Here is a 13459-nt window from a genome sequence, read left to right as displayed (position 1 = left end):
TTCTGCCCCAGCAAGTCAGTTTCAAACATAAAAAAAAAAGTTAAAAAAACAAACTTTGTGTCTGTTTTGTGGCAGGCAGATGACAATAGCAGGGCTGTATCTTTAAGTATTATATAGAATACTTTTGTTCTGCCAGATCTCCCAGGCAGGGTTTTATTTAGATTTGTTTAGCTAATTTTAGTTTTTGGAATTCTGTCCATTGGAAAGAAGTTCTTTCAGAAGAAGAACAGTTTTTTGAAGTATTATTTGTTTTTATTCTGTCTATTCAGTGTCCTTCAACAAGAACGGTGGTGGTGGGGTTCATAATATTCACAATGGTATTTTATTAGTTGTTGGTTTAACCATGGATGAGGTAATGGCTTCTATGTTATTTTTTTTTCAATGACATTTCTTGTCACATGTTCAAAAACAACAACCAATATTGCATGTCTATAATTTATATAATGGGTATAATTAAACAATACTTTCACTATAACGTAAATTAGAAGTGTAATAGAAAAAAATATATATTTTTGCGCCATTATATATATGTCGCATAAATATATATATATATATATATATATATATATATATATATATATATATATATATATATATATATATATATATATATATATATATATATATATATATGAGTGTGTATGGGTGTTTTCCAGTAATCAGCTGCGTAAAACATATGCGGGATAATTGACAGTAACAGACTGCAACATCGCTCATTATACAGACTCTTTTTCTTTACCGTAATCACTTCCAAGCAGCCTCCTGGTTTTTCAGGGGCTGCTGTGTAGCAGTGTTAACAAAAATTTATTTAAAAAAATGTGTTTTATAATTGAACAAAACCTCTATTGTGACAATAAAACCAAAATTCTTGTGTATTGTGCACCCCTACTATATTTAACAAGAGCCAAAGTAAGAGGGAATAACATTCCTTTTTGGAATATTTAAGTTTATTAATTTATTTAATAAATATATTTATTAAATAATTATTTATTAATATTATATTAAATAATTAATATTAATATTAAATATATATATATATATATATATATATATATATATATATATATATATATATATATATATATATATATATATATATATATAAAATATATTATATTTTAGTTTATTAACAAATACTTGCAAAAAAAAATATTTATTTATTAAGGTTGTACAGGGAGACAATTTTGTAAACTGTAAGTAAATGGATCAGATTTTATCATGATAATTGGCACCCTCATTGTTAAAGCAAACACAAAATACACACAAGATAAGCAAAGGAGTTGGTTGAAAAACTCACCTCAGGGTCTGTAACATCTCCTGTTTGGCTGACAGTGTCTTGAGTGATGAGAACAATCTCTGTAACGCCAGCTTGTGTTCAGGTAAATATGCAGAATCTTCTAGATTGAGCTGAGCCACGGCACAGACGGCCTCCTCTTCTCTAAGCTTCTGCTTCTCTTTCAGATACTTGTCCACAGCTTGCTTATAGCAGGGATTGGATGGGTCTGGGTCAAATGTGCCAGGTACAAGGACAGAGGTGGGCAAACTGAAAACCTAAGACACATTTAAGAGTTAAGTTTTTCACCAGTCAGAGTATTTCTGGAGCTTTAATTTTTAACATTAACTAAGTATCAATAGTCTTGTAAAGCTTTTTTTAATCATAGTTCAAAATTGTGCTGGTTAACATTAGTAAATGCACAATGAGTTAATGTGAACAATCATGAACTAATGTTACTTAAATTAAATAACATTAACAAAGATTAAAAAATACCGTAATAAATGTTTATTAATAGTTTATATTAGTATTAACAAAAACTAATTGACCATTATTTTAGTGTTACCATTTCTAATTAATATGCATTATTCTTAGATCAAGAAGCATAGTATAAGCATTTTAAAAGCATTTTTATTAGGAAAAAATACTGATTTGTTTTCAAAATAAATTTTTAAAAATTAAAAATTAAGTGAGGTTTTATTCAAACAAGTAAAATAAAAATAAAAAACTTACTTCCCAATGCGGCAAGTAAAATAAACTAATTTCCATCCCCCCCCCCAAAAAAAAACATAATAATTGCATTTACACCACTGGTGGATTATTTTGTTTGTTTTAAAATGAAAAACTCATCTACTTTTAACTTATCATTTTGAAAGATAAAATAATATTTTTACTTGTATAAAATGTAAAGAATATAGAATTTGATTAGATTTTTAGACTAAAAACAAGATGAAAAACTAATTAAGAAACGCAATTTTTACAGTGCAAGTCAAGTCTCTAGAGTTTATTTGATTTTATTTAGTAAAAGAGGAAAGAGATTCTGAAAGGCTGTTGATGTTTTGGGTTTCAGGCTGTTTACCTTCTCTAAAGGAACTATAAAGTAGGGGAAGCCAGTCTGTGTGAAGATGTTTTTCAGCTGAGATATTGAAGTCTGCCGCTCGTCTTCACTTCGCCCACAAGCTCCGCCATCTAACAAATAACATCATCAAATCCTTTTTAAAATATCACCAACCATTCGATGCCAACCATAAGCTCAAAATACAAAAACAATATCCTGTTCGTTGAAGTAAAAGAGATTTACCATCAATGTATACAATTCCAGGCATAAATCTTAGCTTTTTGGGAGCATCTCGACTCAGACCCTGAAAAACAAAAGCATGAAATCACATTTACTTACAGAGATTTATGCAACATATTGTATCAAAACAGCAGCACTTTAATAAAAGAAGAAAATAACTATGTTAATGATACAGCTAGGGGGGAAATCAGAAAATGCTGCTCTGTGTATTTATTATCCTAGTTGCAGTATGGACAAAATTCGTTTCAGATTTTGTGATATTACTCAATCAAAAAACAATATTATATGAAGTCTGAATGTTTTTCCAGATTGGCTGATGAATATTCAGAGACTTGCAATTACATTCAGGGAAATGAACAGCTAAAGTCTTTCAGACAGAATTTAACCTTATTACAGTTCCATAATAAATTACTCCATACAGTCCATACAGCCTACAATAGCAACATAATTACAAAAACACTGACTAGGCAAATGTAAAAAAAAAAACTATAGAATATGAAATGATTAACTATCTCCATGCAAACATGTTTCTTTCTTGAAACGACTCTTTATTACCCCTCTATCCCCCTCTCTCCCATACAAATGCACATGCCTATAGTACAGACACACACAAGGAAACATGCACATGTGCAGAAACTAGTTTTTGTCCTGTTTCATTACTAATCAAAGACAGTTCAACCAAAACCGAAATTTATACCACTAATTTACTCTATTGAAACAAACCTGCTTGTGTTTCATTCTTCTATTTAGCAAAAAAAAAAATTATATTTAAAAAATAATAATAAAACTGGTAACCACTGACTTCCAAAGTGGGGGGAAACAGGAGCACCCGGAGGAAACCCACACAAATGCAGGGAGAACATGCAAACTCCACACAAACACCAACTGATCCAACCGAGGCTCGAACCAGCGACCTTCTTGCTGTAAGGCGACAGCATTACCTACTGCGCCACTCTATGTTTTTACATACAATTTCTAAATATTGTCTTTAGATGTGGTAATTGTAGTATAAGTGGAACAATTGACTCCAATCCATTGAATTATTAGAAAATAATGCACAACTATGTGTAACAGTCACACTGCTTCACGGCATCATCACCTCATTATTTTTTGTAACAATTCAATGGCCAGTTGCCATTTATTCCTGATGTAAGACAAAATGTTTACCTCTTGAACTTGTGAAAGCATTGTGCAGGAAGCTGCTCCACCAGAAACAGCAAGAAGGACCTAAGAGAAACAGTCAGATAATTGATACAAATTCAACTAAAAAGGTTTGTAGAGAAGTGCATCTGCATAAAACAAAGTTATAAAATTACAAAAAGATAATTTAAAATGAATATTGATTAGAGCTACAATGGTTATAATTTCTTGTTCCCAGATAGTTTGAACACGCTTGAATTAGTTAAAAACACAAGCAAAGGATATATATATATTAGCGCTGTCAAAATAACGCGTTGACGCATGCGATTAATTTAAAATAATTAACGCGTTAAAAAAAATTTACGCAATTAACGCAGGTGCAGGTTTTTTTTACTTCCTGTTGTGGTGGACGTGTGTTCAACATGCAATAAATGTGGATAAGACCAAAGCAGCACTTTTTGAAGGCAAGTTCCAGTATAAAACAATTAGTTGCATCACAGGTTATCCAGAGTTTCATGCAATTTCGGGTGTTTCATTTTTATCTTTCGACTTCTGTTGTAAGTTGATACCGCATGGCGAACAGAAAGAAAATCCTTCGCATTTCGTGACTCTGTGTTCCTTTAAGGTAAGGTTCCTTTTAAGGCTATACGGTAGAATTTTTAATAGGAGTATTATCTTAATCATATTAAAATCTGAGTATTGGTGTCTTATGTAAATGTAATCAGAACGTCTGGTGAAGTCGCGAGCTGTCATAGACAGGGCATTACTCTGCCTTTCAGCATGAGCCTTCCAAGTTTAGTGTGTTTCCTCATTAAACGCAACGAAAGCGTATGCTTCACATTGTTGTGTCTGAATCCTTGCGAAATACGGTAATACTTTAGGACGCTTAGTTTAAGCAAATTTGATGAACGTGATCATGCGTGTTGAATCTGAGGGGAGTCACTCCAGTATGTAAGGCCGTTGGGGCCAAAATGTCTGCAGCGCGTTGTGCGTGTCTGTCTGTGTCAGGTCCGTTGAGGGGTGTCAAGGGTGGAGTGAGCGACGTATCTGAGTAGGGGCGAGAGGGGTGTGCAATGTATTTAACGACTGGTTTGCAAGAAATTATCATTCATTTGCGGGCATTTGGGAGTCTCTGTGCACTTGCGGGATACTCCTAGTCTTAGCAACTGGATGAATGTAAAGGAGGATTAAGCAAAATTGTTTCTACTCTATAACTAATGTTCTCAACTCACAGCAATAAAACTTTACAATGAGTGCAACAGTTTGTATTCTATAGTTTATTATTATAATTTTTCATTTTCCATATCTGCAATTCCTGTATTTTGGCATTTTTTTGCAGTCCACTTAGAATCCAACATGGAAATCAATGTTTTCTTTATTGGCATTGATTGTTTTGAAATTTAAATGTCATTAACATGCCTGTGTTTTAATTTCTGTAATAAATATGGCTGTCAAGCCAGGATCTTGATGGTTTATTGTGGGTATGTTGTTTACATGAAAAAATCTGTGTTACAAGTTAAACAAAAATTCTATTAAACAATTATATTTTAAATTAAAATATCTTTTGTCTTGCGTTTACATTAATTTTACATTTAAATAGCCAAAATTACAAGTTTCAGTATTTTAAATGCGATTAATCGCGAAAGGTGCGATTAATTAGTTAAATTTTTTTAATCGATTGACAGCACTAATATATATATAGGATAAACTATATGACGTATTGTGCAGCTCCAATACACTTATATATATATATATATATATATATATATATATATATATATATATATATATATATATATATATATATATATATATATATATATATATATATATATATATATATGTATATATATAAGTGTATTGGAGCTGCACAATACGTCATATAGTTTATCCTTTGCTTGTGTTTTTAACTAATTCAAGCGTTTATATATTATATACACACACATATATATATATATATATATATATATATATATATATATATATATATATGCTTTTTATTGCATTTCTATTGCTATTGTTTAATCATATAACTGTGTGATTTGTTCCATTGTTGGAATATAACAACAAGAATACCACTATACCAGTTAGCACGCGCACACACACTTACTAATCTCTTCAAAAAATATACTAAATATTACACACATAAACATCTTAACGACATATTGTAGAGGTCTCAGCATTGTATGTGTGCTATTAGGGATGGCTCCAAACAATCCAAATCTGATATGTCAAATATTTAACAACTGATTAGGATTAAATGCTTTAAATTTTTACCATGACTGTGGGAATCTTTATTTAAATTCCTTTAAATCTAAATTCTCAAAACACATACTATCTTCATATTCACAATTGTAAAAGTACCTTCTCCTGGGGGAAGATGACACGATTCTTTCCCAGCATCGCCCGGAATTTGTGTATAAAGTACTCCTTGAAGCAGGACCTATTGAACAGATAAATGCTGATTTTGACAACACTGCACATGTATCACATAAAGTATAAGTGACAGATTGAGAAGGAAAATGAATAGAGTATTACCTGCAAAATGCATCACTGACACGAATGATGAGCACAGCAGTTCCCTCCTTACATTTCATACACTTTCTGTTAAGTCTGGAAAAAGGGGTCAAACAAAAAAGAGAGTTTGTGTCCAGGGGATTGGGCTATTTTGTTAATGATATAAAAAATTATTTTTAGTACATGAATATGGATATACACTGTCCATATAAATATTGTATTACTGAACAACAAGCACATTATAACAGAAATTTACATTTTCATTTACTAAAAAAAAAAATGTGATAGGGCCAGACCTTTAAGTAGTGGTGGGCAAAGCGAGGCTTCGTGAAACACTGAAACAGTCGAACCAAATGTGTCGAAGCTTCGAAACGTTTCGAAACCCCACTCTACAGTGACAACTAGTGGTAATTCTTTCATGTATTGCACTGAAACAGCTTCAGCAAAGAACAGTTGAGCAAATTGAGGCATTAAACCCCACTTTGTATGCTTGAATCTTCAGGTAATATAGTGGAGTGGTTAAGGTATTTGACTACTATGCGGGGATAATGGATTCGAATCCAGGCTGATATTGATGTTTTGAAATGCTTTAATACCAGTTGGTAATGCTTTGCTCTTGTATCATTTGGTTTCAACATTGGTCTGATATCCGAATAAACAATTTGTGAATAAATATGTCTTGTTTTGGTCTTAAAACAGGGTTATTGGTAGATCAGAAACTGTGGCCTGAAGTTATCAATAATTATTTACATTATTCATTAAATTTCCCATTTATTGTATTTTATTAATGTCTACCCAAACCCTAAACCCAACTATCACAGTACTGTAAAATTATTAATTATAGTTTTACAGTGTTACAAAAATGATGCTATATTGATGGCGTAACTGCAGCTGTATCCTATTTAGGCTACACAAAACAGAAACATGATTAAAATACATGAAACCATGATTTCAGAGTATTTGTACAAATCGGGATTCGAACCAAAAACGTCATTCGAAGCACGGTATCAGCGTACACACGCACAGTCCACTAGGCCATATGAAACAAGATTATCCTTGACCTTGGCAGCCAAATGAAGATTCGCCAGTTCTCGAAACGCTTTTAAGCTGATCCATGCTTTGAATCGCTTTAGTCACGTGACCAGGTGTTTCGAAACACTTTAGTCACGTGACTTGGGTGCTTCGGATCATGCTTCGGTGCAGTGTTTCGAAACACTTGCGCTTCGGGATCACTTCAGCCATCCTTACCTTTAAGCTTGTTGTCGTCTTCAAAAAAATCATACAAAACATGAATAAATTCATGGCATCAAAAGAAGGCATCCTTGTCATGTCAGCTTCTCCTATATCAAATTATGTCACTTCCAAACATTTTCTGTTAAATTTAATGCAATTGTGACAGGACTGACATTATATATCTTTTTGTAGGACCTATTTATATTTTTATGTATATTATTATGTTTTTAATCAATTGATGTGAATGATAAAAACTTAAACTTGCTATTTCTAAAGTTTTTTCTCTCTCTAAAAAAAGAAAAAGAAAAAATAGATAAACTGTAAAAAAAAATAATAAATAAATAAATAAATATATATATATATATATATATATATATATATATATATATATATATATATATATATATATATATATAGCCAGATGGTTTATTAAAAACATCTCTTTTCCAGGAAATTTGAATTTTCAGCCTATTTTTTGATATTTTAGGTCTTACAGGGTTAACTGTACTTTTACAATAACCCAGGTTATTGTAGCAACTACACTATAATAGCTGCATTTATTACTGCTATAAACTGCACAAAGTTACTAACCTATAACAAAAATAACAGGGGGCTTTCAAATTTATTTATTTATTTATAATAGTTAGAACTATTGGCAGAAGTTCCCCTTTTTGGTGTTCGCAATGATTTTAGCTATACTGTAGGAACATCTCTTTTGTTTCTCACTTTAGAATCCAGCAATATAGTATGTTTACGGATAGGCTAATAGCATGCATAACAAAACAGCTGCAGTATATTTTATGTTGCAAGACAAACATACAGAAAAATAATTTTTAAGCTTGTCGTCCCCCCAAAAAAATCATACAAAACATGCATAAAATTTTGCAGTTCAATGATACAACGCATCCTTGATCACTGTCAGCTTCTCCTCCATCAAATTATGTCACTTTCACAATTAAATATTTTTAATTTAATGCAAATGTGACAGGACTGACATTCTATATTTGTAGTATTTATTTGTAGAACTTATTTATAATTTAAGCATTTTGACCTTAATTTAAGCAAAAGAATAAGTATGTTATGCATAACAAAACTATTAAAGCTGTAAGTTCAACTGGGCTGAGGACAAGGACCATTACAGGGTTTGTACATTTGTAAAATGTTTTTAATAAAGAAAAACAATATGAGAATAAAATGAATGACATGTTTCTTTACAAACCTACTCACAGAAATCATCTATCAGTCCTTTATAAAATAGTTTGGTACGAAATACTTTTTATTCACTGTATTTATGTTTTAATTTCAGGGACAGATAATGCACATTTGCGGTAGAAAATCCCACTGATAAAATTTTACGATGTCACATCGGCACTTTAAAAAAAAATCACCACTATATTGTCCAAATCATATCTTAAACCTGTCAAAGAGCAGTTGTTTAAACTTACCCCGACACAGGGATCTTCTCCTGGTTACATTCCAGACCATTATAATCCTCTTCAACTTGACACATGACGGCTTCCAATTCACAAACTAATTGAAAACAAAACAACACGACGTAAATTCAGTTCGTTTAATGATAAGTCGATTCAGGAAATCATTATTATACAGAATCGTTAAAACAGCACATACTTCACGTGTGAGTTGTAATATGTTTTCCTGACTCCTTTTGATGACGCAATGTAACGTTAGCCACGCCCACACGCTTGCGTCGCTTGTTATTAGCCCAGTGTCTGGGTCTGGCATTAATACTTTAGTTGATGAATACTGTTTCATTCAGGTGTTATTACGGGTTATATATACATTTTGTCATGCAACAAAGGGCCAAAAGAAGACCCGTGCTATATAACTGAGAAATCATGCTGGGCTGTTTCGGCTTTCTCGTTTTGTTGTTGTCACCCTACCGCCCTCTTTTCCTAAAAGTTTATTTCTACAAATTATACATTTTCTGTATTGATACGAAACTGTTCATCCCTCGCATCACTTTTTAAAGATTTTATATTTTTTGTTTATGTTATTGCATTTATGCATCGTCTCGTATCGCAAAAAGTATTTATCATTAAAATAAATAAAAACAAATATATAAACGTTAGATTTATTTCTTAATATATAAAAATGTGTATATATTTTTTTATTAAAAGCTTTGGACCTTATTTGTTACATTTTCTAAATTCACTTTGACGCCATCTATCTATGCTCTTTGTAATTCTTATAAATGCAATGTTTGGGAAATGTAGTCCGTTTAAACAGTAGCTAAACGAAAATGATCCCTGTTAAAACTACAACTCCCACAATTTTTCTCGCCTAATCCGATCGAGACCGTTCCGTTAAAGCTACCATGTAATGTTTACTTCTTTGGAACAACGGCGTGTCCTCCTTGGTTAACACTGTTGGAGATTGCAGATGCGGAATCTAATGTCGAATAAATCACCTTTTCCCGGCGAGACATTCGTTAAAACCACGGAAATCTATTTGTATCGGCGGTATTAGTGGTTCGTCCTGCGGTTTGTGTGCATGATGGCGATGTTCCGCAGTTTTGTGTCCGCTGCTCAGCTCAGGCAGCATCAGCAGCAAAATGGAGCCGCAGCAGCCGCACCTGGGGAAAGCCTGGAAAGCCAGTTCTCCTGTCCCATCTGTCTGGAGGTCTACCACAAACCTGTCAGCATCGCAAGCTGCGCCCATACGTGAGTATCGTGGCCTTTTGCACATTTCCATCCAGTGTCTTTGTTGATTTACAGGCAAAACATCAATTCTGGAGTGGTCACTTTGGCATTGCCATGTATGTATACGTATGCATATATGTATGTCTGTGTTTACCTTTTACAGTACGTGCATTTAATGTCAAAATATTTAACAATATAACCCGTTTTACCGACCCTATTGTTATAGCTCGTGCATTGCAGTGCACACAAATCACATAACGTTACGCCTCCAATTTGACTTTAATTGTTGTTATTAAATATGACTTTAGGACATTAATGTCACTCTTCAAAGACGAAATACTGTTCGCATCCCTTTGTGCTTGCACGACTCCAACATCATGTTTCTTTGTCAGCTTTGGGACGTGAAAAGGATGCTCGACATTGCCATTATTTTAATGTGTTTATGGTTTTCATGAGCTTGCAAATTTCTAAACCGTCTAGATTATAAACGCATAGCATCTGTAACAGTTGAGGTAATTAGACTCACTTCCCATCCCTGTGATGCGCAGCAGAGAACAAAGCAAAGCTGTGAGCGATATTTCATACGGATGGCGGCTTTTTACTTCATTTAAAACCGTCCGACTCCTACATAAGATTTGTCTGAACCGAGTAATTATCGACTGATAATTAACTGATGTGTACTAAATGCATGTGAGTTTATCCGAGAACACGGGATTTCTACATTTAACAAAACAAAAGTAGTTCATCTTGGGTTGATATAGAGATGCGTTTTTTTATTTGTGTGGTAACATAATAAGGAGACTGAACAAAGCGCTGGTGTTTTAAAGAAACAGAAATAATCATGCCAAGGAATCAACCTGACATAAATAGCCCACCCCCACCTTTCCTCAAACTTGAGTTGTGAAATGAATCCCTGAATAGTTTCCTTAAATGATTCATTTAAACATTTAGTGAAAGTGAATGCTGTCATTTACCTCATTTTGACAGACGTCAAAAGCAATGTAAAGTTAGCCTACATAATTCTGTATCTAATACTACATTGCTGTTGGTTTTTAATTATTATATGATTAGTTGATGATGTGTGTAATTGTGTAAAATTGTTTTACATTTTTGTTGCGAGTTAATGTGTGCAATTGTTTTACAGTTGGCTAAAGTAGTTTCAGAGTTCCAGAGGTCGTGACTGAATTACAGTTTTCATATCACGTTTGCATGTATCTAGGCTGCACGATATTGGAAAAATAACAATAAAACAATATTTTTTTTCGGGCGAAGCAGAGGCGCAGTAGGTAGTGCTGTCGCCTCACAGCAAGAAGGTCACTGGGTTGCTGGTTCGAGCCTCGGCTCAGTTGGTGTTTCTGTGTGGAGTTTGTATGTTCTCCCTGCGTTCGCATGGGTTTCCTCCAGGTGCTCCGGTTTCCCACACAGTCCAAAGACGAGGTGAAGGTGAATAGGGTAGGCTAAATTGTCCGTAGTGTATGAGTGGGTGTGGATGTTTCCCAAGATGGGTTGTGGCTGGACGGGCATCCGCTGCGTATAAAAACTTGCTTTATAAGTTGGCAGTTCATTCCGCTGTGGCGACCTTGGATTAATAAAGAGACTTAGCCGACAAGAAAATGAATGAATGAATGAATATTTTTTTCCCACAATATATATATATATATATATTGCGATATAAACACAATTTCATCAGATGACTTAAATCGCTTGATTCGCTAAGTCAAAACTTTGTTTGGGATGATTTTATAGGGAAGTGAAAAAAAAATTATGTAATATATAATATAAATATAATAAACCAACTATAGTCATAAATAAACACAATGAAGCACATATTAAAGTAAAATAAACCATGCTTTACGTGCTAAATGTAATTATCTATCTAGTAATTAATTGCTGAAGCTAACTTATTGATTTATTGTATACATGTTCACAAAGTAAATAAATGTTTTAAATTATTTAAATTGCAAAATGATGATGAATACAAATTCATTTTGTTAGTTATTAACTTCATTTAATAAAATTATTACAACTTTTGGATTTTAACATTTTATTTGCCATTAGCTAAGAAGTTAACATCATCTAAGATTAGTAAATGCTTTTGTAGTTGTCATTACATTGACTTTGGTTAATTTAACTGCGGCTAACAAATAGATTCATAATGTATAACGTTAATGAACAAAAGGCCTATAATTTATCACAGGAGTTTCAATGTTGTAGCCTAGATTATTTTTTCTAGAATTTGTTGCTGTGCAGAACAACCCCTGAAAAAACAACAATATGGATTTTCCTAAAAGGAACTCTAAAAGTTTATATATTTAATAATCATTCACAGTATTTTGAAGTGAACACGATATCAGTATTGTGGATGTTCATTATTATGATATGTTGAAATATAAGTCTAATGTCTGTATAGGTTTATAACAAAATATAACATTATGGTTAAAAATATATATATATATTTATAGTTTATTATTTGTTTTATTTCGGCTAGAATAAAGCAGTTTTAATTTTTAAAAACCCATTTTGAGGGCAAAATTATTACCCCCTTTTATCTATATATTTTTTTCGATAGTCTACAGAACAAACCATTGTTTAATAATAACTTGCCTAATTACCCCAACCTGCCTACTTAACCTAGTTAAGTCTTTAAATGACACTTTAAACGGTGTAGAAGTGTCTTGAAAAATATCTAGTTAAATATTATTTAATGTCATGATGGCAAAGATAAAATAAATCAGTTATTAGAAATAAGTTATTAAAACTAATATGTTAGAAATGTGTTGAAAAAATCTTCCCTCCATTAAACAGAAAACGGGGAAAAAATAAACAGGGGGGAGGCTAATAATTCAGGGGGGCTAATAATTCAACTATGCAGTAGAAGTCAGAATTATTAGCTTCCCTTTGAATTTTTTTTTTTTATATATTTCCCAAATGATGTTTAGCAGAGCAAAGAAATTTTCACAGGATGTCTGATAATATTTTTTTGTCTGGAGAAAGACTTATTTGTTTCATTTCGGCTTGAATAAAAGCAGTTTTATTTATTTATATATATATACTTATATATATATATATATTTATATATATATATATATAAAGTAGTCTACAGAACAAACCAGAGACACAAAGAGAGAAACTTAAATGTTTACATCATATCCCTCTAAAACTTATTTTTCATGTTTGACACATTGTAAATTATCAAAATGAACAAAACTTTGTTAAATTTTCAACTATAGCATTAGAAAAACCATACAAAAATATGTTTATTAAATGTGATGCATTCATTTGTTCAGTAAATCAGTGTTGCCTACTGCTTTGCACTGCACTGTTTTGCCCAGCATAAAA

The 13459-nt window shown here is 32.3% G+C and overlaps 2 protein-coding genes across 18 annotated transcripts in view; one reads left to right on the top strand and one right to left on the bottom strand.

The window, feature by feature from the left end:
* The window catches only part of ctu2 (cytosolic thiouridylase subunit 2 homolog (S. pombe)), a 32801-nt gene extending 23676 nt beyond the window's left edge, over window positions 1-9125 (bottom strand). For 3 of the 5 annotated variants that reach the window (XR_015494684.1, XM_087259132.1, XM_087259134.1), the window contains exons 1-8: window positions 9090-9125; window positions 8906-8990; window positions 6249-6323; window positions 6075-6153; window positions 3738-3797; window positions 2574-2634; window positions 2352-2461; window positions 1298-1551 (exon numbers count right to left, since the gene is read on the bottom strand). Coding sequence is in view for 4 of the 5 variants with exons in the window: in XM_087259132.1 (XP_087115258.1) it covers window positions 1298-1551; window positions 2352-2461; window positions 2574-2634; window positions 3738-3797; window positions 6075-6153; window positions 6249-6323; window positions 8906-8970 (704 nt within the window). In the remaining variant the exon portion in view is untranslated. 5 annotated transcript variants of the gene reach the window in all.
* A 689-nt stretch (window positions 9126-9814) lies between these two features.
* rnf166 (ring finger protein 166) overlaps window positions 9815-13459 on the top strand; it is a 74062-nt gene continuing 70417 nt past the window's right edge. For all 13 annotated transcript variants that reach the window (XR_015496297.1, XR_015496302.1, XR_015496301.1 and 10 more), the window contains exon 1: window positions 9815-10141. Coding sequence is in view for 1 of the 13 variants with exons in the window: in XM_087261979.1 (XP_087118105.1) it covers window positions 9972-10141 (170 nt within the window). In the remaining 12 variants the exon portion in view is untranslated. The remainder of the gene's footprint in view (window positions 10142-13459) is intronic.

The sequence above is a fragment of the Danio rerio genome, chromosome 7 (assembly GCF_052040795.2).
Source record: "Danio rerio strain M-AB ecotype USA chromosome 7, GRCz13ab, whole genome shotgun sequence".
NCBI lineage: Eukaryota > Metazoa > Chordata > Actinopteri > Cypriniformes > Danionidae > Danio > Danio rerio.
This window is presented reverse-complemented; position numbering and strand designations above follow the sequence as displayed.